Here is a 26,214-nt window from a genome sequence, read left to right as displayed (position 1 = left end):
CAGGTATAGAAAGGCTCATTATTCAAGTGTCAATTTGGAATATTAGTAACATGCCTTTATCTAAAAGGTGGAATGGCACAAAGGCCAAATTGATAAGGGTTAAAAAAAATCCCTTCTCTTCATTCAATTCGGTTCCATGTCCAACGGCACAAATTTTAAAAAGCTAAAACAAAACATGGAAAAGTAATGATAGTAAAAGTACACTGTATTGAATTGAACACTTAAAGCTACAGTAACCCACCGTCGTTGTATTTTTTTTCATCTGACTTAAGCTTTCCCCAAGGGAGACTGGCAAAGCAACTCTCCCATTCCTGTCATGTATATGGTTCTCTGTGAGCCCAGGATTATTTTAATCCCTGGAGCACAAATTAAATCCTTCAAAGATATTGTTGCAGAGCTCTCAGGGTTCCGTATTGGGACTAACGGCAGATTTGGAAAAAAAGAAAAAAGAAAGAGTTGCATTTATATAGCGCCTTTCACGACCTTGGGATGTCCCAAAGCGGTTTACAGCCAATGAAGTACTTTTTGAAGTGCAGTTACTGTTGTAACGTGGGAAATGCAGCAGCCAATTTGCGCACAGCAAGCTCCCACAAACTGCAATGTGATAATGACCAGATAATCTGTTTTAGTGATGTTGATCTGAGGGATAAATATTGGCCAGATCAGCGGGGAGAACTCCCCTGCTCTTCTTTAAAATAGTGCCATGGATCGTTTACGTCCACCTGAGAGAGCAGACGGGGCCTCGGTTTAACGTCTCATCTGAAAGACGGCACCTCTGACAGTGCAGCACTCCCTCAGCACTGCACTGGAGTGTCAGCCTAGATTTCTGTGCTCAAGGTATTGCAATGAGTGGCACAACACACTAACTTTCACCGACTGCATTTACAAATAGTCATGTCAGAGATAAAATTAATGCTATCTATATGAAAACCTGACATTTTCTTAAATAGTGGGACATAAGCAAAAAACAGTAAATAGACTCTGCTCCCTGCTCAGGTAGGAATCTGGAAAGGACAGAGAAAAGCAAAAAAGGCTTAAAAGATACAGAAGTACTTTTTCACCCTGCAGGGTAGGAATGATGTAAGGAGAGTGAGTACGTGAAAAATACTGGTGCCTAGAACAGATGGAAGAATAAATATGGAATTAAAATATATATATTTACTTTATTTTTTCCATGTGTCCACGAGAGTGAAAATACATCATCAGCAACTATAAATATCTTCACACCTCCAAAACAACATATATCAATGTAAATACTATCATTTGCAGATGGAAAATGCATGTTTATGATTGCTTAGAATTGAGCTAATTAAAATACTGACTAAACACAACAATAACTTGTATTTATATAGCACCTTTAACGTAGTAAAACATTTCAAGGCGCTGCACAGGAGTATTATAAGACAAAAAATTTGACACCGAGCCACATAAGGAGAAATTAGGGCAGATGACCAAAAGCTTGGTCAAAAAGGTAGGTTTTAAGGAGCATCTTAAAGGAGGAAAGAGAGGTAGGGAGGCGGACAGGTTTAGGCAGGGAATTCCAGAGCTTAGAGCCTAGGCAACAGAAGGCCCGGCCACCAAAGGTTGAGCGATTATAATCAGGGATGCTCAAGAGGGCCGAATTAGAGCACAGATATCTCAGGGGGTTGTGGGGCTGAAGGAGATTACAGAGATAAGGAGGGGCGAGGCCATGGAGGGATTTGAAAACAAGGATGAGAATTTTGAAATTGAGGCTTTGCTTAACCGGGAACCAATGTAGGTCAGCGAGCGCAGGGATGATGGGTGAACGGGACTTGGTGTGAGTCAGGACACGGACAGCCGAGTTTTGGATGACCTCAAGTTTATGTCAGATGGAATGTGGGAGGCCAGCCAGGAGTGTGTTGGAATAGTCAAGTCTAGAGGTAACAAAGGCATGGGTGAGGGTTTCAGCAGCGGATGAGCAAGGGCGGAGACGGACGATGTTACGGAGGTGGAAGTAGGCGGTCTTTGTTATGCTGCGGATATGTGGTCGATAGCTCATTTCAGGGTCAAATATGACACCAAGGTTGCGAACAGTGTGGTTCAGCCTCAGACAGATGTTAGGGAGAGGGATGGAGTCGGTGGCTAGGGAACGAAGTTTGTGGTGGGGACTGAAAACAATGGCTTCGGTCTTCCCAGTATTTAATTGGAGAAAATTTCTGCTCATCCACAACTGGATGTCGGACAAGCAGTCTGACAATTTAGAGACAGTGGAGGGGTCGAGAGAAGTGGTAGTGAGGTAGAGCTGGGTGTCGTCAGCGTACATGTGGAAACGGACACTGTGTTTTCGGATGATGTCACCAAAGGGCAACATGTAGGTGAGAAATAGGAGGGAGCCAAGGATAGATCCTTGGGGGAAACCAGAGGATATGATACGGGAGCGGGAAGAGAAGCCGTTGCAGGTGATTCTCTGGCTACGATTAGATAGATAAGAATGGAACCAGGCGAATTTAAATTGATCTGCAAAATCACATAAATTTTACCTGACCTTCTGTGTCTTAATTGTATTTGCAGTCCTGAAGTTGTTAACTAAAAGAGATAGGAATAAAATTCCCATTCTTGGGAGGGTCTAAACTGCTATTGCCCTCTGTATTGTCAATGTCCCGGATGACCTGCTTTCCTTTGAAATGTTGCAGTCCATTGATTAAAACAGCTGGGGCAGTTCATTGTAGAAGACCGCCACCTGCTGGATTTAAATAACTGTGCAGTGACGACTAACTTCGGAGAGAAAATAATCAGCCTCCTTTCTGGACTGTCTGACTGACTTCTCCACTCAAACCTGGCCTCTTTGCCCGAATCAGCTTCAACTCCACCAGGCATCTTACTGACCACTCAACCCCAAATGGCGCGTGATCCAAATACTGCGACCACAAGCCAGCTGTCCCTTCGTTACGCACTCTTCCAGGATGTCCATTCATCGCACCTCGCTTTGTTGATTAAAATCAATGGAGCCTGCAAGATAGTTTGCACTGGCAGCAATGGGGCATACGTGCCAAGAAATAGCATGCTACCCCATTTCAGCAGCTTCCTCCTGGGCTTGCGCAGCACCGGATTTTCCTGCCAACCTTTTTAATCACCAAATATGCAGGATTTACATTGCCAAATGAAGTATGATGCACTCTTGTCTCAATTTTTACCCATGAATCTCACTGTGCACTTACCGGCCCATATAAAATGACCATTAAAGGCCAGTCATGTTCTGCCCTTCCAGAAAGTAATTTCTTAAAGGTGAAATGCTTAAATTTTGATTGCTATACCTAAAACTGTGAAAATCGGTCGAACACTCAGTGCTCTTGTATCGCTGAGTTTTTGGAGGCAGAAGAAGGAATGCCGAGGATGTTTGTCTACATCAGTAGTGATCGATTCACACCCACCATTATCTACTGAGTGGCATTTGCAGGTGTCAGGAGAGAACTCTTTGCAGATTAAGCTTCATTGGGGAGGCAAAGACAGAATTGTGTTAGCTGCTGCAAACTGACCTGCCGACAGTACAGGGACTGCACTGCCAGTGGTAATTAAGTGTATCAAATGCCCTCACTTTCTGCCCTTCTGGGTCCTTCCAATTACCATAGGAGGCACCTACAATATCAATCAGCAGTGCACAGATGCATCAAGCAGCTCCTTGCCACTTTGTTCACCAGGGTAAACACCTTCATCATTTTCCCCCAGCAGAATGAGATGACACTGCAATTCTTCCACATTGCCGGATTCCCCAAAGTCCAGCTCTTATTGTTGGTAGTCATGTGGCCATCTGAGCTGCTCGACACAATGACATGGCATTCATGAATCGCAAAGGGTTCCATTCTATCAATGTTCGGGTGCCATTGACTAACGTCACAGGGTCTTGCAGGCCAATGTTCATTCTGCAGGCATGAGTTACATTTCCTTTATTTTAAGATTGGGATTATTTAAAGGAGAAGCCAAACTTGAAAGGTGGCTCCTAGGAGACAAAGTCTATCCTCTGCAGCCCTGATTAATGATGCCCTTGGTCTGAACATGAATGTAGATTAATGGCATCCATGCATCTGCATATTGGGATCATGAAACATTGTTTCAAATGGTTGGATAACTCAGGGATGTCTTGCGGTACAGCTCCGTCAAGATTGCCAAAATCATCATTGGCTGCTGTACACTCCAAAATTTTGCATCCAAAGAGGCCTAATTATGGAGGAGGTGGAGCATGAGAACCATCTACAGCAGAGGACAACACTGACAGCAGCCAGGTGATGTTGCTGCAGAAAAAGCTTTTCAACCAGAAAAAGCAGTATGCCAGGCTCTGAGGAGACATTCACATAAGCAGCTGACCTGCCCATTAAAAAAAAAAGACCCGTGCACTATGCAGTGGATCAAAACACTAACCCCAACATTGTCCTCTTCACTGCCCAAACTACTATAGAAACCTTTCCTTGCTGCTGATCCTTCCTTATTCTGCACCAATAGACAAAGTTGAAATTAGGTGCACCCAATTTATTTCCCTAAAAATTATCAGTGAATGTGTGGTCAATCATTATCCTGTTGTTTCCTCTTGGTGTGTGTCTTCTAGAACCTAATCCAGTGCTCCGAGGTGTTTCCCCAATGGAAAGAACAAGACATTGGCTGCTGGTTGCTCATGGAAGCCTCTCGGAATTGAGGTGGCCCCCATGTCCTTGCGCCAGATTATGAGAAAGCTCTGCTATGGGTTTTTCCAAGTTCACTGTTGCAGTAGCTGCCTTGTCTGCTCAACTACCTTGTAAATCTATTTGGCTTTGAGACTGGTGGCAAAATGGACCAGATGTAGTGCTCCCTAGAGATAACAGCCTCCCCCTACCCTCACCCCCCATGTCCATTCTATCCATGCCCCTGCTGCTGAGCACCATAGCCACTGATCTGCATGGGAGCAGATTTCTGGACAGCACTGAAGTCCCACGTAATGGCTCTCTCTATCCGATTTACAAGCATGTCAAAGTCAGACAAGAGAGCCTTTATAGGTTTAGACTGAGAATTCAAGAGATGCTATCATTGTGCTTAGGAATTCTGCCACTGAGAGCTCTGTTGTAGATGGCTGTGGAGGTGTTAAGCCTTAAAGGATGGACTGCAGTATTGATGAGCCTTTCTGCATGACTGCACAGATGAGGCTAGTAGACTTATCCACAAGTCATCGCCAAACACGGGTTCTTCCCCCATTGTGTCCAAATCCACCTGCAATCTACTTTTCTCATCCAAGGTCCTTACACTCACACATATCTTTGTGTCATCCACAAACTTGTAGATCATTCTTCCAACGTCTTCAAACAGAGTGTTGATAAAAAAATTAATAGCAGCAGCAGTATCACCGATCCCACCAGTGATCAGCCTCCCACACCTTGAAAAGATCTCACTAGTCTCTGAAAGCTGTACAGGATCACATCAGATCTCATTTAAAGTTAAAAATATTCAGCAAATTAATTAAAAGATCGACAAGCACATACAGTATATTTACACTTAATATCCTTCCACCTAACTCAAATGGATAAACTAATACAAAATATCACAACTCTAAGAATGAAGATAACTCTTTGTAAATTAATAAAATGGTAAGAAAAAGCTAAGGTGGCTGACTGGTCATGTAGAAAGACAAGTAAGATGTAAACAAAAATGTTTCTACAAACTGAAGTCATATAATACTCAACAAAACAAAGATAGGTAGCGGGGACAGCTAAAGAAAACTAAGGCCACTATTACATCAGCTAAAATGTTACTGGAAAAGAGGATCGTAGACAATTATTGTAGTAATGGGAAAAGCTTTTTCAGCTACGTGAAGAATCAATGAACTACGAAGGACTGTATTGGGCCACTGATGGATACTCAAGGACAGGTTATAAAGGACTCACAGGGTATGGGAGAGATACTAAATGAGTATTTTGCAACAGTTTTCACTCTTAAAGATGATGCTCAATTGTCAGAATTTAATCATGATGTCAACAATAAGGCTGTTAACATTACAATAGCCAAACATGTTGTTTTAGATAGTATAAGGAACCTTAAAATAGATGGGCCAGTCAGTCCGAATTAATAACCACCTGTGGGTCTTCGGAGAGATGGGACAGATGCTGTATGAGCCCTTTGCCTGTATCTTTAATAGCTCGCTGGAGTCTAGGACTGTTCCCTTAGACTAGGAGGAGGTTGATGTAGTTCCAATCTCTAAAAAATGAGATAAGACAGATCCGGGTAACTATAGGCCCATGAGTTTGACCTTATTGATAGAGAAGATGCTTGAGGGAATCATTGGGGATGCAAAATACAACTACTTAGACAGAGAAGGACATATGAGGGACACCCAACATGGCTTCATAAAAAGTGTATCATGTCTTACTAACTGTATTGTATTTTTTGACAAAGTCACCAAGAAAGTGGGTGAGGGAAACTTGGTAGACATTATCTACCTAGATGTCCAAAGAGCTTTTGATAATGTACTTCATAAGAGGCTTCTCTACAAGATCGAACCCTTCAGTATTTGTGGTAATCTACTGGGCTGGATCGAGAACAAGCTGGAAGCCGGCAGGCAGAAAATGGTTGTAGATGGATTTGGTTCTGCTGGGAGACTGGTGTTCGGGTCATTGCTGTTTACTATTTTTAGTAATGATCTAGACTAGGTGTCGGGGGAACAACCTGCAAGTTTGCAGATGATACAGAGATATGAGTGAGAGTCAGGACTGTAGACGATGCTCGAGTACTACAGGCAGATCTAGACGTACTGAGGGATTGGGCTTGTGACTGGCAAACGTTGTTTAACTTAGTAAAGTGCAGTGTTATGCATGCAGGCCAGGCAAATGCTGAGCATACATACACTGCTCAGGGAAAAGTAGTAAAGCCAGTGGAGAGAGAGATCTGAGCGTTCTGAGTGCATAAATCTCTAAAGATTCATGACCAATACCTTGAAGCAATAGCTAGAGCGAATAGGGTGTTGGGGGTGTATTTACAGGACAATTGACTAGAAGACAAAGCATACTATTTTGTCCTTGTACAAAATACTGGTTAGGCCTCAGTTACTGCATCCAATTTTAGCCTCCTCGCATGGTGGATGGTATTGAGGCTTTGGAAAGGCTGCAAGGCAGGCCACAAGGATAGGCTAAAAGAACTGCAACACTACACTTTAGAGAAGCATAGACTTAGGGGTGATTTGATCGAGGTTTATAAGATGCTGAAGGGAATACATTGTTTGTGTAGACAGTTTGTTCAAACTAAATAGGTTAGGGAGGACCGGTGTCACTACCTCAAGATATGCAAGGTCTTGAACTAGGTTAGATGTTAGGAGGTGGTTCTTTTGCTGGAGAATAGTGGAACAGGCTGCCGGATCGTGTGGTGAACGCTGATTTGCTTTATTCTTTCAAGCAAGAGCTGGACTTGTTTCTGGCTGGGGTAGAGATCACCCCATATATAACCTTATAACATTAATCAGGGCCAGAGCAGTCTCCTGTACTAGTTTTGATCACCTAAAGGGGGTCAGAAAATATTCCAGTTCCCTAATTTGCCTGGGTTTTTACCTTTAACGTGGTAAAAACATCCCAAGGTGGTCAGGCAGCATCCATCTATTGGTGACCCCTTGATGGAGACCGACTCCTCTTACGAGGTCGGCCCCTTCCCTCCCTGCGGCTCCTCCGTAATTGGACCCCAGTGGCTGCGTCAAGGCTGGGGGACGCCTGCTGAGTGTCTGGAAGCGCTGAAGCCCCTGAGGGACGGCCTGGACGACCTCTGGGCTTGGAGGTCCCGCAAGCAGGCTGCTCCAACTGGGCATGTCTGCTAGCAGTCTGCCGCGCAGGTGGTGGCAGCTGCTTTGCTGACGTGCCAGCGGTGGCATCAGGACTGCTCACATGCAGAGAGAGGACACCTGCACCGTGGTCGGCCAAAACACTAGCACTCTGACGGGGCCGCACAGGATCATACGCCACAATCGACTGCTCCACAGATTCATGGCCTGCTGTGGTGCTGCAAGGGCCTGGGGTGATCCTGCCTGATGCAGCTAGGGTGGCAGCAGAGAGTGTTTGCGTGGCCTCAATTTGCGTGTGGACGAGGCCAGCAAGTGACTGCGTGGCAGCAGTGAGGACCTGCGTGGCAGGTGCCAGTGCTTGGGAAAAGCCATGGACAGTCCTTTCCACTGCTTCGGACAAAGCCTGGACAGACCTTTCCACTGCCTCGGACAAGCCCTGGACAGACCTTTCCACTGCCTCAGACAAGCCCTGGACAGACCTTTCCATTGCTGGGCCGAAGCCCTGGTAAGACCTTTCCATTGCTGGGCCGAAGCCCTGGTAAGACCTTTCCATTGCTGGGCCGAAGCCCTGGACAGTCCTTTCCATTGCTGCCCCAAAGTCCACCACACTCTTTGCCAGTGTGTCGATCGACTCAGGCATCCTCCCCACTGCAGCCATCAGCTCAGTGTGCCTGAGCTGGGCCTGGGCACTCATCTCGGCAAGGCTACACACCTCCTCTGCACTCTGTGCAGCAGTCATGGTGGCCTGCCTCGCCCTCCGGGGAGACGGCCCCCGAGCGTCCCTACCCCCCGCGCGTTGCTGCAGGCCGCTGGTTCCTGCAACTGGCTCCTCATCAGAGCCCCCCACCTCCCCTCAAGGGAACTACTATCCCCAGTCTCCAGATGCGGTGGCTCCCCTGAGACTGGCACGGATGGTCCGGCTTCCTCCTGGTCGTCGCCTCTGGAGGCACTGGCACTGGCAGCTTGAGGGGCCGGCTCCCGAGCTGGTGATGCAGCATCTGAAAGCAGGGAGGTTGAAGAGTGGCTTTAGCAAAAGGACAGTTTGGCAGCAATGGATGCAACAGTGCGGCAATGCTATGACATGGCTCCACATTGAGAAAGCATGCTGGCGAGGGAAACAACTGGAAGGTGACAGCTGTAATAGTAGAGAACCTTACCATCGCTGTGGACAATGGGGTCGGCAGCTGCAGTGGTGACAGGACCACTCAGGCATCCTCCCACAATCTGGTGGACTCTCTCCTCGAGATCCGTCAGAGGCTCCAGTCGAGGACGGCCTCCTCCGGTGCGAAGCTGCTCCTTGCGGTTTCTCGCCAGCTTGGCCTGCAGGGCAAAGGACGGGAAGTGATGTTACATGATGCCCTGAATTATGATCTCATGCCCCCCATGGTGGAACAGCCCTTACATGATGCCCTGGGTTATCATCTCATGCCCCCCATGGTGGAACAGCCCTTACATGATGCCCTGGGTTATCATCTCATGCCCCCCATGGTGGAACAGCCCTTACATGATGCCCTGGGTTATCATCTCATGCCCCCCATGGTGGAACAGCCCTTACATGATGCCCTGGGTTATCATCTCATGCCCCCCATGGTGGAACAGCCCTTACATGATGCCCTGAGTCAAATGTGCATGTGTGTGACCAGAAAGGGCCATGGGTGCTTGCTGACAGATGGCCAGTGGGGCATAGCACACCCTGTAGCCATAAAGTCAGGTGCTAATGGAGGGATGCATAAGTTTACATTAACTCCACTCACCCTCACGACCCGAGTGAGGTCGTTGAATTTCTTCCTGCACTGCACAGGGCTCCTGGTCGCCACGCTGCTGGAGTTGACCCTCTGAGAAACATCCCTCAAGCTCGTCGGTAGTCCTTATGATTAGGCCTCCTGCCATTGTTGAGGTAGAGGACATCTCGCCGGCGCTCCATTGCGGCCACCAATTCCTCCAGAGACTCATTGGTGAAGCGCTCTGCTCTCTGCCTCACCCTCTCCATATGCTTCAAGTTTTTTGCGCCAGAGAAGGGCCTGCGCCGATTTGCAGGCCTACAAGGCGCAGACTGTGGATGCTGGAGCTGCCTGACCCACCCCTTTAAGAGCTGGCCGGCGCCTGGAAGTCTTGTGGTCATGGGTAATTGAGAGCACCTGCGCTGCGGCTGAACACCCCGATATTGGGTTGCGCCGGCATGTTAGCGCCTTAGGTGCCCCGTGTAATGCCTGAACTCGCGCCTCAATCACCTTTGGGGCGCTGCAACCCAATATCGCACGAGGTGTCAATAAGTTGCATCTGGCTATAAAATTTGCGCTCCGCCAATTCTAACGCCCCAAGCGGGGCTATACCCAATTTCTAGGCCAGAGACTTTTTTTTGTATGCAAAGCCCTTTTAAGACATCCATGTGCAAGCAATTCAGTGATAAGATGTAGCCAGAATTGGTGCCCTGCTGCAGTAAGTGCATGCATGGTAAAGAGTCAAAAATATGTACGGTAGTCTTAGGGGGAAAAAATTCAGTTGGTTGCGCCGCCTGTTAGTGCCTTAAGAGGGCGCTAACAGGACACAAACAAACTAGCGCCCGGGCACGGCACTGCCCACGCCTCCCGCAAAATTCAGCGGGAGGTTAATGGTGGCGCTAACCGGTAGGGTGCTGCGCCGCTGGCGATGACGTCATTGCCGTGCGCAGCGCCCCGCTCATGCCCCGGCCACAATCTTCGGGAGCGCTCCCTGACTTACCGCCGGACGCTATGTCCAACGGGGTCAGGGGGGCGTACCTGCGGCCGGGCAGGCGCAATTTAATGGCAAGGTGCTAGGCGGCCATTTTTGTTGCTGGTCGCCTGCCAGCGCTCCCGTCCCAGACCTCCTGAACCCCCCCCCCCCCCCCACCACACCCCGCGGTATGCTGGCTGCGCTCCAAGAGCCCGGCACTTCTCGAGTGCCGGGCTCTTTTGCCTGCACTCCCGATCCCCGGGGGGCCCAGCTGGGCCCCAGGTCGCGCTGCACAAGGCCCCTCCCCTTTAAGGGGAGGAAGGCCTGCAATACCGCGGCGCGACGTGCCGCAATATTGACTCACAGCGCCCCAAGAGGGATGCGGGGCACTTCGAGTATCGCCCCGCTTCCCTCTTGGGGCGCAACCACTCAATTTCCGGTGCGGGGATGCTCATTTTTCCGGCGAAGTTGGGGCGCTACTCAATTTTTAGCCCTTAAGTGTTTTGCATGGGACAATGTAAAGAAACAAAGTGACAAGCATACTTTGCTGACCTACTTTGTAGAAGATATCAGTTCAGCACCTTACTTTAGCTATTCAGGTCTAAATATCTTTTGCAAATTAGGTGCCAGACTGAAATGGCATATTGTGCCACCACCTTCTGCTGACTGCTCTCCGGTGGTGGATGCGGTTCTCCAGAATGCCAAACAGGGCAACCTTTTTCTCTACTTCATGCAGTTGCAGTCCCATTTCAGCAACAGAAAAACTAGCCGGTCTGCTTTGCCAGCACTGCACCTCAGTCTGCATACTGCAAATGAGTCACAAATCTTACAGTTTGCCTGTTCCTTTATATATCTGCATCAGCCCTTGGACAAGGTATCACAGCACTGGCTAACCTGCACCCAAATCAGCAATCAAAGTGCCTATCCAATCGTAACTTCTCGATTAAGCCGCTAGGAACGAAATTGAGGATTGTAAGGGTAACGGTAGATCTACAGTCACATACTCTGCATCACACGTTGGTGCTTACACTGTTGGCAATATTAGATGCACCATCTGTGGAATGCAAGTGGTCAGAGTGGAATAGTGCTGGTTGTTAGCTGGAGTTTCACTTGATTATCCTATTAGCTCACAGAGGAATTCTCAGATCTTTAACACGTTACCAATTACCACCCATGGTTGGTGTCTCCCACAGTAGGCTGAACGAGTAGAGTCCTTAACACAAATTCAATATGGGCTATGGGAGGAATGGACTTAATGAACTTTTCTTGTTCTGTATTTTATGTCCTCAGGCTCCGAATGCTTCATAGAATCACCAGGTGAGAGCCGTAGAATTAAATCCACATATACAACGATAGTATATTATCTAGTTATAGCCTTAATCTGCTTTGCTGGAATTTCGCATAAGGTTGCTGTTACAATAACAGTGAACTATGAACTATGATATCTGCTGTATTGTCAGGTTGTTTGCAGAAGACCCCAGTCAAGTAACCAAATTTCCATAATCCTATTGTTGAGTGGATTTCTGCTGAATGTTTTGCAATACATTTTTACATGGATCACGTTCTAAGTGAGCATCCAGAGTACCAAATATTTGTGTTCAGATTTTTATCTTCTTTTATGGAGAAAATACTAGCCAGTATGAATACATTTTAATTTTTGTTGAATAGTGTAACATTTTGTGACGGTTAATGTGATGGATATGGTAGATAGTCAGATATAGAGTAGATTTAGAATCCAAAAGGGTAAGTTTGTAGTCATTTAGTGAATAAATACGAGGTGATGGTCAGAAAAAAAATGTAAATAATCCAAACCTCAACAGCCAGGTTTTAGAAAAACAAAAGCTCATTTTATTTGACCAACAGCTGTTCATTTTACATGTACATGCATACGCATCTGTTACGCACACATCACAGTTTAACGTTAGTTTAATGAATGTTAAACTTACATACACTCGTACAAAATGAGTCAATGCAAACTGAAGTATTAACAAAACAGACTTGTACTATAATTTGTAGTCCGTTGTGCTAGGTACCTTTTGTACAATAAAACATATATAGTTAATTTAACATCTGTTCAATTTTTAAATGGATGCACATAATGAAGCTGCGATAGAAAATGACTTGTTTTTGAAGTTTTACACAGCATGAAAAGGCTTTGTCATGCAGAAGCTGTATTAAATATTAATCAATAGAAACGGAACAGAGATTTTCTTTGTCTTTTAGGCCAAGTTACTGAATTTCCTTACACATACAAAGACACCCAACTTGTGAATTGTAGCTGCCAATGTGCTCCATGACCATTCATTCATTCAAACGTGAAACAAAGTAAACACTTTTTGCACTTTATGTATCGAGTCTTTTGAGAGAATTTGGCACAGAAAATAAGTTTAGCTATTTTTTTTTAAGAGCAGGAACACATTTTAAAAAACAAAGAAAAAAGCAGTTGCATTCTTTAAACATTAAAAACATATCTGTGCATCTCAAATCATTGCAGAATACTGTCCTCTGTAGCTAGCTCTGTTGCTATGCTTTACTGCAACATTGTCTTAATTTGCTTGGAGGTAGTCTCATCATTCAAATGCTTGGTGGTGTACCTGGAAAGCAGAATGTTACATCTCTGAAACAATGCTTCAGATGAACTGGAATTAATCTCAGACATAAGAACATATTATTTTGTATGGAGGTATTATACAATCATACATGGGCAAAATTAAACGGTTTAATAAAATATCCTTTCCACATAATAGAACAATGCCTGAACATATTGGGGCTCTTTTCTCTAGAAAAGAGAAGGCTGAGGGGTGACCTAATAGAGGTCTTTAAGATTATGAAGGGGTTTGTTCGGGTATACGTAGAGAAGATGTTTCCACTTATGGGGGAGTTCAAAACTAGGGGCCATCAATATAAGATAGTCACTAATAAATCCAATAAAGAATTTAGGAGAAATTCCTTTACCCAGAGTAGTTAGAATGTGGAACTTGCTACCACAAGGAGTAGTTGAGACAAATAGCATAGTTGCCTTTAAGGGGAAGCTAGATAAGTACATGCAAGAGAAAGGAATCGAAGGATATGCAGGTAGGGTTAGATGAAGTAGGGTGGGAGGAGGCTCGTGAGGAGCATAAACACCAGCATAGACCAATTGGGCAAATGGTCTGTTTCTGTGCTGTAAATTCTATGCATTTACACTATCAGATTGCTTTTCAAGGACCAGCACACAAAAGATACAAGGCTTGATCAAATCTGTTGTCATCACGCCCCTCTTTAAAAAAAAATCCTACCCTTGATCTTGGAGCTCGCAAACTAACGCCCCATCTCCAAACTCCCTTTATTCTCAAAAGTCCTTGAACATATCGCCTCCCAGATCTGTGCCCATCTCCAGGTTCGAACCTCTCCAAACATGATTCTGCCCCTGCCACATCCTCTGTGACTGTAGACATGGTGCATTATCCCACCTTGTCCTCCTCAACCTCTTTGCAGCCTTTGACATGATTGACCACACCATCCTCCTCAGACACTTCTCCTCCACTGTTCAGCTCACCAGGACTGCCCTTGCTTGGTTCCACTCTTGCCTACCCAATTGTAGTTACAGCATCTCCAGCAATGGCTTCTCTTCCCACTCCTGCACTATCCTTGGCCTCCTCCACTTTCTGAGGCTGCCCCAATGCAGATGAGATCCAACTCTACCAGTCCACCACCTTTCTTGACCTTCCACTGCCTCTGTGCGGCCAGACTGCTTAGCTGATATCCACTTGGATGACCCGCAATTACCTCTGGTTAAACACCGGCAAGACTGCCGGCATCTTTGGACCCCACGACAAACTCTATGGTCTTGACTTCATTTCCATCTCGCTCCCCGCTAAACCAGACTGCTTGCACCCTATTCTACTACAAGCTGAGTTTCTGACCCTGTATTTTCTCCATTGCAAAGACCGCCTCCTTCCACCTCTGTAAAATCATCTGCCTTCACCCCTACCTCAGCCAACCAGTTGCTGAAACCCTCATTCATGCCTTTGTCACTGCCACACTCGATTTCAATGCTCTCCAGGCCAGCCTTCTATCCTCCAACCTCTGTAAACATCAGCTCATTCAAAGCTCTGCTGCCCATATCCTATCTTGCACCAAGTCCCGCTCACCCATCACCACAATTCTCGCTGGACTACATTGGCTTCTGTTTCCCCAGTGCCTCTAATTTAAAATTCTTATCCTCATGTTTAAAGCCCTTCATGGCCTCATCCCTCTGTAACCTCCTCCAGCCCTACAATCCACCCCCCCCAATGTAAACTCTCTGTGCTCCGGACTCTGGCCTCTTGTGGACACCAACCTCCCCACCACCCCCCACTCCTTCGGCGGTTTATGTCTTCAGCCATACAGGTACCGAGCTCTGGAATTCCCTCCCTAAATACCTCTGCCTATCCAACTCCCTCTTCGTTTTCTTAAAACCCACTACTTTGACCAAGTTTTTAGTCACCCTTCCTAATGTCTTCTTCTTTGGCCTGGCATCCATTTTTGTCTATTACGCCTCCGTGAAGCACTTTGGGACGTTTTTTCTATGTTAAATGCATTATATAAATGCAAGTGGTTTTTCATTAGCCAACTACATTTCGGCTGTAATTCGAGACAGTTGGTCCTTACTATAATGACATGTAAGTACATCCTGTATTTGACGATGCTTCTTTTTTTAAAGAAATATAAATGTTTTGTATATTAAGGGAATCAAGGGATATGGGGATAGTGCAGGAAAGTGGAGATGAGGTAGAAGATCAGCCATGATCTTATTGAATGACGGAGCAGGCTCGAAAGGGCCGAATGGCCTACTCCTGCTCCTATTTCTTATGTTCTTATGTAAATTATGTGAAAACAAATTATATTGCACCCTGTCTCTCTATTACAAAACGATGGGTAAACTTGCAAGACTGCCATCAACAACAACTTGCCTTTAACGTAGTAAAGCAGCCCAAGGCGCTTCACAAGAGCGGAATCAGACAAAAAGTAACACCGAGCCAAAGAAGGAGACACTGTGACAGGTGACCAAAAATTGGTCGAAGAGGTGGGTTTTAAGGAGCATCTTAAAGGAGGAGGGAGGTCGAGAGGTTTAGGGAGGGAATTCCCGAGCTTAGGGCCTAAATAGCTGAAAGCAGAGTCACCAATGGTGAGGCGAAGGAAGTTGGGGATGCACGAGGCCTGAATTGGAGGAACACAGATATCTCAGAGGGTTGTAGGGCTGAAGGAGGTTACAGAGATAGGGAGGGGCAAGGCCATGAAGGGATTTGAACGTGAGGATGAGAATTTTAAATTCAAGGCGTTGGTGGACCGGAAGCCAGTGAGCACAGGGGTCATGGGTGAATGGGGCTTGGTATGAGTTAGGGTACAGGCAGCAGAATTTTGAATGACCTCAAGTTTATGGAGTGTGGAAGCTGGGAGGCTGGCCAGGAGAACATTGGAATAGTCAAGTCTGGAGTGTTTCGGCAGCAGATGCTCTGAGGCAAGAGCGGAGATGGGCAATATTACGGAGGTGGAAGCAGGCGGTCTTGGTGATGGAGATGATATAAGGTCGGAAGCTCATCTCAGGGTCAAATAGGATGTCAAGGTTGCTAACAGTCTGGTTCAGCCCGAGACAGCAGCCAGGGAGGGGGATGGAATCGGTGGTTGGAAAACTGAGTTAATGGCGGGGTCCGCAGACGATGGCTTTGGTCTTCCTAATGTTTAATTGGAGGAAATTTCTGTACATCCAATCGTACAAGCAGCCTGACAAAACAAAAGGCAATGGAGGGATCAAGAGAGAGGTGGTGGTGAGGTATGGCTGGGTGTCATCAGCGTACATGTGGAACCGAACATTGTGTAACAAGTAATTTTGAGTGTATAATACATAATTGCAATGCGTGAAGTGCTATGATTTATAAAATGTATTAAATTGTAAATTATTATTCTACAATTTGGGTGTTTGAAAATACCGCAATTAAAACATTTCTTATTTTTTTAAGCCCAGATACAAAATATTTTCAATATTAAGTCTTCTAACATGAATAAATGTAATCTGGTAGCCAGAGTGGCACTTTCAATCCCCTTACTAAGTGGGTCAATCTGCAAATCACATTGTTTACATCTGAATCTGAAGGGCCATGAATGTTTCTAATTACCTGAGAGCATTCAGAAGGCCTTCTACACTATTTGGAGGCTGATCCTTTAAGACTTTTATGCAACCTTTCATCTGTAGGAAAAATTGAATAGGTGTAATATTAATTTTGACAGATTCACAATCTATTATTATTTTAAGCAGCTTAGTGTAAATTTACATATATATATATATACAAATATTTAAGCCTAGTTTTGTTACATCAACTTATTTGAAATATATCTTTTATTAGTGAAAAATATAGCCGAGAAGAAATAATTTACCTGCTAAACTGGCACTCATGCTGTAGAGAACATTCCCAAATACAAATGCTTTATCAATACGTGAAAATAACAGCTTAATGACATAATGGCAGCATAGTCAGATGCAATGTAGGATAAACTCACATCAATTTTGGACGTTTTGGCAAATGCCCCAACTGGATGCACATGGTCATAAAGAATGATGACACCCACCATCACCCTAAGACAAAATGATACTGTTTCTTCACTCGCAAATCTGCTCCTGTATTCCCTGCACATGAAAGAAATAAACCAGACATTAATTTATACGTTTGTAGTGTTCAATTTCACCTTTTTTAAGGTTGCCATAATACCATGTATCAATTTATCAGTAATCATGGAAATCTTTTCAGCTAATTAGCTTGCATATCCAATCGCCTTGGCCTAGAAATTGTGGTCAGAGGCGTACCTCCAGAGTACGCCTCCAACCCGCAAAACAGTTACAAAAGTACCTCCTGGTGCCCAAGCTGCAAAGAGTTGCGGTCTCAGGCCTCGAGGTGGAGGACAACGTATTGGCCCACGAATCCCAGGGATGCAGGCGGTTCGGAAGCGTACCTGGGATCACGTGGGCCCGGTCCTCCAATAACAAAGGAGAATTCCATTTCAATCATTTACAAAAAAAATCCCCTAATGATATCCCCAAATCTAATAATCATACAATGTACAGAATTAGAGTTTTATTCATAAGTTCCTTCATGCACCAACCTTAATAAAACTTAAATTTTAAAATAATTTTATACATCATTAAGACTGTAATCCGGGCCAATATTTGCATAAACTCATTTAATAATGTGTATGTGCATAATTTAGGAGATAAAAATGTTTAATTTAAGCTTTAGATATCCCCTACGCCTGCTTGCACCAATCGTAAGACTTACGTGGGCAATTGCTGGCCAGTCACTGGGCAAATAGCCCAACTCTGTTCCAACAATTGCTTTTTCGGACCCCCGCGGATGGCCTGTCGACGCATACGTCGACAGGCCGCAAGTTCCGGATTTCACGCATACTCTCCGAGTACGCCATCACAGACAATGCAATTTCAGGGCCCTTATCTCACTGGGTTGGACTGGACTGGATCAGGCTAGCTAGTATACCAAATTAAACACCAGTTAAATATGTAAGAATTACTAAAGCATTATAATTTCCATCAGGCAAACACTGAATGTGGTAAAGTTTGACTGCATCAAGAATTTGTTTAAATTTATTCATTAAATGTAATGAGCATACCAGAAGTAGCTATTAAAGGAAATATTGTTGAAAAAAAAACTTTCCTTTGAACATTATAATTTGATAACCAGAAACTTAGAATTTGTGGGTCAATACTAGAAGTTAAAAGATAGACAAATAAGCCTCCATCATAGCCGCTTTCTGCTCCTGGTAGTAATTTAAATATTTAAAATTTTTCTGCAGTAATATTGTGGTTAATTTCTTTAATCTGAAATATGAGAAATACTCCCAGTAGACAGCAAAGTGAAAAGCTTACCAGTGAATTACAACCTGGATATTAAACCCCCTCAATTAAGGAAGGTTTCTTAATAGAGTCCTGTCCTGCATACATTGATGCCATATTGGCCACGTTTTAACAGTTTGGATTTTCATATGCACGAATCAGTCCCAAAAAATTGACATGACTTGTATTTACATAGCGCCTTTCACCACCTCAGGACGTCCCAAAGCGCTTTACAGCTAATAAAGTACTTTTGAAGTGTAGCCACTGTTGTAATGTAGGAAATTCGGCAGCTGATTTGCAACATTCCTACATTGAATCCCTCAAACATGGGCATAATGGGCCAAATCTTACTGGAAAAATAACACCGTGTTAACTAGGCACGCTGTTATTACTGCGCAAATCGGCCAGCAAATTCAGGAGATACGCTGTGAATTGCAAATCTCCAAAATTTGCTGGTCGATTTACACACTCTACCATTTGCCTCATACAAAAGGCATCTCATGCTTAGCCTCCCCGTTATTTTTAAGAATTTGCTGGATTTGCACATCAATTGCCCATTAAACTCACCACAGAAAGTTAGGGCTCATAATTAACACCGTAAGTACCCTTTTAATGACGTGATAATTGTTAGTGACTGCCAGTCAATCTCTCCGGCTCCGAAAGGGAACAATTTAAACTGTTGAGACTCTTTCCTGCATGTAATAAATTGTTGTTAGAGATTTTTAAAAATTCAAATGTAATTTTTTTCTTTCTTTTCCTTTCTCTCTCGTAATCCTATCTTTCTTTCCCTGTTTATTTCTCTTTCTATACCTGATTTGGCTCTAATTTACCCTCCTCTTCCACCGTTCCTCTGTTTTTTTCTCAATCCTTAAATCTCTGATTAAGGAGATACACTGCTGGTCCCGCCGTTCTCGGAGGTCCCAGATGCCCCGTTGCCCTCGTTGTAATCAGCTCGCACTTCCAGCAAGTTACAGCGCAAAGTATATTCGAGCTGAAGGGTGCAGGAAAAAGTCTAAATAACGCCACATGCCACAAGATGCCCCACTCCAGCAAGATTTGGCCACATATCTTTAATACTTTACTCCTCTGAAACAACTACCAATAAGAAACATTATGTCCTACTCACGGGGTCTCCAGCATAACTCTGCATACACTTGCCATAGTGCTTAAGCAGTCAGTGGTGTTTTCTATGGGTAGAGACTTGTTCTACAAAAGGGATAAAGAGGGGGAGAAGCATTATTGGTCATTTGTATCAATACATTACTACACTGAACTAGGTTTAAACTTCATATTTGTGAAATCCTATAAAGTACAGAATGTAATTTAATGAAATTCAATCTTTCAGGCAATGGATAGAATATAGAACAGAAAGCCTTATTCTTTACTTGGGTGGTGGGCAAATCAGGGTGCATCATTATACTTACATCAGAAACAAATTTTGTTGTGGCATCACTCAAGGTTTTCAGCATTGGAGTTGCTTCAGCATAAAACAGAGACATTCTATTGGCCAATTCATTATTTACTTCATTTTCTCCTTCTGCCTATTTACAAAGAACAGGAATCTGATATTAACATTTCAGCAATATTAGTTCTTAATCCTCGTTACGCTACAAGCTGAGTTTTGTGTGAAAGTACCAATGATGTATCGCTTGCAAAGTTTTGTTCTAAAACACAAGAAACACACAATTATAATGCAACATTTATTATCCTCTAAACCTCCTCCATTTACAGAATTCATACAAATTTGTGCACCTGGCTCCTAACTAAAGAGATCACTCTTTAAGGCCGTGCTCAGAGACCACTTGAGTAATCTAAAAATAAATTCTGAAATGTGGTTTTGTTAAGTGGCATTTCTCCTTAAAAATGCTAGGACTAATCAATTCAAAAGTAAAGACGTAAAGAGTAAATATACCCATTTCCCAAATCTGAGGTGTCCTAAAATTGTTACTAAGACAAATAATGTTACAAATGAAACAGCAGTATCTATCAACTATTATTAGTAAATTAGAATATTTCTCTCCGAGTAGTTGTCTGATACCTGGGATGGCAGGAATGACGTATGAGGAGCGATTGGGTCGATTGGGCTTATACTCGCTGGAGTTTAGAAGAATGAGAGGGGATCTCATTGAAACTTATAAAATTCTAACAGGACTAGACAGACTAGATGCAGGAAGGATGATCCCGATGGCGGGGGAGTCCAGAACCAGGAGTCACAGTCTAAGGATAAGGGGTAAGCCATTTAGGACAGAGATGAGGAGGAATTTCTTCACCCAGAGAGTGGTGAACCTGTGGAATTCTCTACCACAGAAGGCAGTTGAGGCCAATTCATTAAATATATTCAAGAAGGAGTTAGATATATTTCTTAAGGCTAAAGGGATCAAGGGATATGGGGAGAAGGCAGGGACAGGGTACTGAATTTGGATGATCAGCCATGATCTCATTAAATGGCGGAGCAGGCTCGAGGGGCCGAATGGCCTACTCCTGCTCCTATCTTCTATGTTTCTATGTTTGTCGCTCTGGTTATCTGAAACTTTAATATATAATTATCTAGTTGAAAGGTAACAACACATTTCCAACTAGTTGATTACAATAGAAATGGGGCCTATGATTTGGTGCACGTGTAGTGTTGCGGGACACAAATATCAGTGCGTTATACACAACATAAAAATGAAAGCAAGTTGGTGCTTGACCTGCATTTGTCAGAACCACAAATGCTACTGTGAATATTTATCATGCTTATTAAATTAATACTGAACAGGCCCATTGTAGCCTTGCACATTTGGCGTTGTGTAATGATTACCAGAGAAAACGAAGCAATAATTTAACTAACAACTGAGGTGTGGGAAAGGGTGAGAAGAGGGAGAGGGATGGATGCTGAACAAAAATGAACGCTAAACTAATGTAATAATTGAGCGTAAAAGGATTAGGCAACAGAAGAGCAACTGAGAATCAGCATCAATAAATTATTACACAAGAACGTAAGAAATAGAAGGAGTAGGCCATACGGCCCTTGGAGCCTGCTCTGCCATTCAGTAAGATCTACATCAACTCCACTTTCCCGCCCCATCCCCATATCCCTTGATTGCCTTAATGCCCAAAAATCTATCGATCTCAGTCTTGAATATACTCATCGACTGAGCATCCACAGCCTTCTCAGGTAGAGAATCCAAAGATTCGCAACCCTCCGAGTGAAGACATTTCTCCTCATCCTAAACCTAAATGGCCGACCCCTTATCCTGAGACTATGAACCCGTAGTTCTAGACTCTCTAGCCAGGGGAAACAGCCTCTCAGCAGCTACCTTGTCTAAGAATTTTATGTTTCAAGGAGATCACCTTCTAAACTCCAGAGAGTATAGGCCCATTCTACTCAATTGCTCCTCATAGGACAGCCCTTTCATCCCAGGAACCAATCTAGTGAACCTTTGTTGCACCCCTTCTAAGACAAGTATATCCTTCCTTAAGTAAGGAGACGAAATCTGTACACAGTACTCCAGGTGTGGTTTCACCAAAGCCTTACTCTTGTACTCGAACCCCTTGCAATAAAGGCCAACATTGAATCACAGAATGGTTACAGCACAGAAGGAGGCCATTCGGCTCGTCGAGCCCGTGCCAGCTCTCTGCAAGAGCACTTCAGCTAGTCCCACTCCCCTGCCCTTTCCCCGTAGCCCTGCAAATTTTTTTCCTTCAGGTACTTATCCAATTCCCTTTTGAAAGCCACGATTGAATCTGTCTCCATCACCCTTTCAGGCAGTGCATTCCAGATCCTAATCACTCGCTGCATAAAAAAGTTTTTCCTCATGTCGCCTTTGGTTCTTCTGCCAATCACCTTAAATCTGTGTCCTCTGGTTCTTGACCCTTCTGCTAATGGGAACAGTTTCTCTCTATCTACTCTGTCTCGACCCCTCATGATTTTGAGCACCTCTATTAAATCTCCTCTCAACCTTCTCTGCTCTAAGGAGAATAATCCCAGCTTCTCCAATCTATCCACATAACTGAAGTCCCTCATCCCTGGAACCATTCTTGTAAATCTTTTCTGCGCCCTCTCTAAGGCCTTCACATCCTTCCTAAAGTGTGGTGCCCAGAACTGGACACAATACTCCAGTTGAGGTTGAACCAGTGTTTTATAAAGGTTCATCATAACTTCCTTGCTTTTGTACTCTGTGCCTCTATTTATGAAGCCCAGGATCCCGTATGCTTTTATAACAGCTTTCTCAACCTGCAGCGCCCCGATCGCGATATTTGGTCGCGCCCCCCGCTGTAACGCCGGTCGCAATTTGCGACCGGTTCAGGGGGGCCTACCTGCGGCGGTAGTGGCGCTAATTAAAGGGGAGGTGCGGGGCGGCCATTTTTTTTGCTGGCCGCCTGCCAGCACCTCCTCGCACCGCTGTCCCCGGCCTCCTGAGCACCCCCCCCCCCCCACCCCGGGCAGTGCCGGCTGTGTCCCAAGAGCCCGGCACTTCTCCTCGGTGCCGGGCTCTTTTGCCGGCACTCGCGATCACCGATTGCGCTGGTGCAGTCCCCTCCCCTTTAAGAAGGGGAGGAAGGCCTGCAGTGGCGCTGCGGCACGTTGCGCTGTGATATTCAGTTGCAGCGCCCAAAGAGGGATGCGGGGTGCCTCGAGCAGCGCCCCGCTTCCGTTTGGGGCGCTGAAACTGAATATCGGGCTGGCGCAAGCGGCTCCGCCCGGAGCGGTAATTCCGGCGCCCAGGCGAGCTTGGCGCCCTGTCTAGGCCCAAGTCATTACTATACATCACGAAAAGCAGTGGTCCAAGTATCGACCCCTGGGAACACCACTGTGTACCTTCCTCCAGTCTGAAAAACAACCGTTCACCACTGCTCTCTGCGTCCTGTCACTTAGCCAATTTCGTATCCATGCTGCCTCCGTCCCTTTTATTCCTTGGACTTCAACTTTGCTGGCAAGCCATTATGTGGCACTTTATCAAACACCTTTTGGAAGTCCATGTACACCACATCAACCGCATTGCCCTCATCGACCCTCTCTGTTACCTCATCAAAAAACTCAATCGAGTTAGTTAAACACAATTTGCCTTTAACAAATCCATGCTGGCTTTCCTTAATTAATCCACACTTGTCCAAGTGATTGTTAATTTTGTCCCTGAATATCGTTTCTAAAAGCTTCCTCACTACCGAGGTTAAACTGACTGGCCTGTAGTTGCTGGGTTTACCCTTGCACCTTTCTTTGAACAAGGGTGTAACATTTGCAATTCTCCAGTCCTCTTGCACCAACTCCCGTATCTAAGGAGGATTGGAAGATTATGGCCAGTACCTCCGCAATTTCCACCTTAGCTTCCCTCAGCATCCTAGGATGCATCCCATCTGGTCCTGGTGGCTTATCTACTTTAAGTACAGCCAGTCTTTCTAGTACCTCCTCTTTATCAATTTTTATCCCTTCCACCTCCTCTTTCACTATGACTTTGGCAGCAAAGACAGATGCATTTAGTACCTCAGCCTCCATGAGTAGGTCTCCATTTTGGTCCCTAATCGGCCCCACCCCTCCTCTTACTACCTGTTTACTATTTATATGCCTATAGAAGACTTTTGGATTCCCTTTAATGTTAGCTGCCAATCTATTCTCATACCCTCTCTTTGCCCCTCTTATTTCCTTTTTCACTTCCCCTCTGAACTTTCTATATTCATCCCAGTTCTCACTCGTATTCTCAACCTGACATCTGTCATATGTCCCCTTTTTCTGCTTCATCTTACTCTCCATCTCTTTCGTCATCCAGGAAGCTCTAGGTTTGGTTGCCCTACCTTCTCCCCTCGTAGGAATGTACCTCGACTGTACCTGAACCATCTCCTCTTTAAAGGCAGCCCATTGCTCGTTTACAGCTTTGCCTGTCAATCTTTGATTCCAATTTACCTGGGCCAAATCCATTCTCAACCCACTGAAATTGGCCTTCCCACATTAAGTATTTTTACTCTAGATTGCTCCCTGTACTTTTGCAATTTGCCTTCCTAATTGCTTGCTGTACCTGCATCGTAACTCTGTGTTTCCTGTACGTGGACACCTAAATCTCTCTGACCACCAACATTTAATAGTTTCTCACCATTTAAAAATATTCTGTTTTTCTACTTTTCCTACCAAAGTGGACAACATTACATTATACTCCATCTGCCACCTTATTACCCACTCACTTAACCTGTCGATATCCCTTTGCAGGCTCTTTGTGTTCTCCTCACAGCTTATATTCCCACCTAGCTTTGTATCGTCAGCAAGCTTGGATACATTACATTCAGTCCCTTCATCAAAGTCATTAATATCACCCCACTAGTTACAGCCTGCCAACCTGAAAATGACCCATTTTTCCCTACTCTCTGCTTTCTGTCCATTAAACAATCCTCTATTCATGCAAATATATTACCCCTAACCCTATGAGCCCTTATCTTTCGTAACAACCTTTCATGTGGCACTTTATCGAATGCCTTTTGGAAATACAAATATATACTACGTCCACTGGCTCCCCTTTATCTACCCTGCTAGTTACATCCTCAAAAAACTCTAATAAGTCAGTCAAACAGAATTTCCCTTTCATAAAACCACATTGACTCTACATAATCATATTATAATTTTCTAAATGCCGTTACCACTTCCCTAATAATGGATTTCAGCATTTTTCCAACAACTGATGCCAGGCTAACTGGCCTGTAGTTCCCTGCTTTCTCTCTCCCTCGTTTATTGAATAGCGGGGTTACATTTGTTACCTTCCAATCTGCTGGGACCGTTCTAGAATCTAGAGAATTTTGGAAGATCACAACCAATGCATCCACTATCTCTGCTGCCACCTGTTTAAGAACCCTAGGTTGTAGGCCATCAGGTGCAGGAGATTTGTCGGCTTTTAGTCCCATTAGTTTCTCAAGTACATTTTCTCTACTAATCTTAATTACTTTAAGTTCCTCACTCTCATTAGCCCCTTAGTTCCCCATTATTTTTGGTTTGCTTTTTGTGTCTTCTACTGTGAAGACAGATATAAAATATTTATTTAAAGTCTCTGCCATTTCCTATTCTCCATTATAATTTCTCCTGTCTCAGCCTCTGAGGGACCAACACTTACATTTGCTACTCTCTTCCTTTTTAAATACTTGTAGAAGCTCTTACAATCTGTTTTTATATTTCTTGCTAGTTTACTCTCATTCTATTTTCTTCATTTTTATCAATTTTTTGGTCATCTTTTGCTGGTTTCTAAAGCTCTACCAATCCTCAGGCTTACTATTATTCTTCGCAACATTATAAGCCTCTTCTTTTAATCTAATACTATCCTTAACTTCGTTAGTTAGCCACGGATGGATCACTTTTCCCGTGGAGTTTTTATTTCTCAATGGAATGTATATTCATTGAGAATTTTGGACTATTTCTTTAAATGTTTGCCACTGCTTATCTGCCATCATACCTTTTAATCTAATTTCTCAATCTACCTTAGTCAACTCGCCCCTCATACCTATGTAACTGGCTTTAAGTTTAAGATGCTAGTTTCGGACTTAGAATTTCACATTGGGTTTGAGAGTGAAATACTTATATTATGCTCACTCTTCCCTAGAGGATCCTTTACTATGAGATTACTAATTAACCCTGTCTTATTACACAATACAAGATCTAAAATACAGGAAACTTCGCGATATCCGGCACCGACGGGACCGGCGTGATGCCGATCTATGAAAACTTCCGGACAGACCAGCGCTAATGTTGAAGGATACGGAGGTTTTCATCTCCGTATCTGACAACAAACACTGTTGCTTAGCAACAGCTTGTAAACAGTCGGCCCGTACCTTGGAAGCGTCTCTGTAGCTTAGCAACAGCTTCAGAGAGGCTTTCCAGAGACGGACTGTTTAAAAAAAATGCTAGAAGAAAAAAAAACAAACAAAACTGATTTCTGCCGTTAGATCGAGGTTTCCG

The 26,214-nt window shown here is 44.4% G+C and overlaps 1 protein-coding gene across 35 annotated transcripts in view; it reads right to left on the bottom strand.

Annotated features, from left to right (window-relative positions):
* Positions 1-12,263: 12,263 nt before the first annotated feature.
* cyribb (CYFIP related Rac1 interactor Bb) overlaps positions 12,264-26,214 on the bottom strand; it is a 210,522-nt gene continuing 196,571 nt past the window's right edge. For all 35 annotated transcript variants that reach the window (XM_085993531.1, XM_085993547.1, XM_085993550.1 and 32 more), the window contains 5 exons: positions 19,727-19,843; positions 19,429-19,508; positions 16,958-17,084; positions 16,576-16,646; positions 12,264-13,032 (listed from right to left, as the gene is read on the bottom strand). In XM_085993531.1, coding sequence (XP_085849657.1) covers positions 12,969-13,032; positions 16,576-16,646; positions 16,958-17,084; positions 19,429-19,508; positions 19,727-19,843 — 459 coding nt within the window. In that variant the 3' untranslated portion in view covers positions 12,264-12,968. The remainder of the gene's footprint in view (positions 13,033-16,575; positions 16,647-16,957; positions 17,085-19,428; positions 19,509-19,726; positions 19,844-26,214) is intronic.

Source organism: Somniosus microcephalus, chromosome 7, assembly GCF_052327205.1.
Source record: "Somniosus microcephalus isolate GS21.2 chromosome 7, FLI_Smic_1.0, whole genome shotgun sequence".
In the NCBI taxonomy this organism is placed as follows: Eukaryota; Metazoa; Chordata; class Chondrichthyes; order Squaliformes; family Somniosidae; genus Somniosus; species Somniosus microcephalus.
The sequence above is the reverse complement of the archived record's forward strand: the minus strand, read 5'-3'. Positions and strand labels throughout refer to the sequence as shown.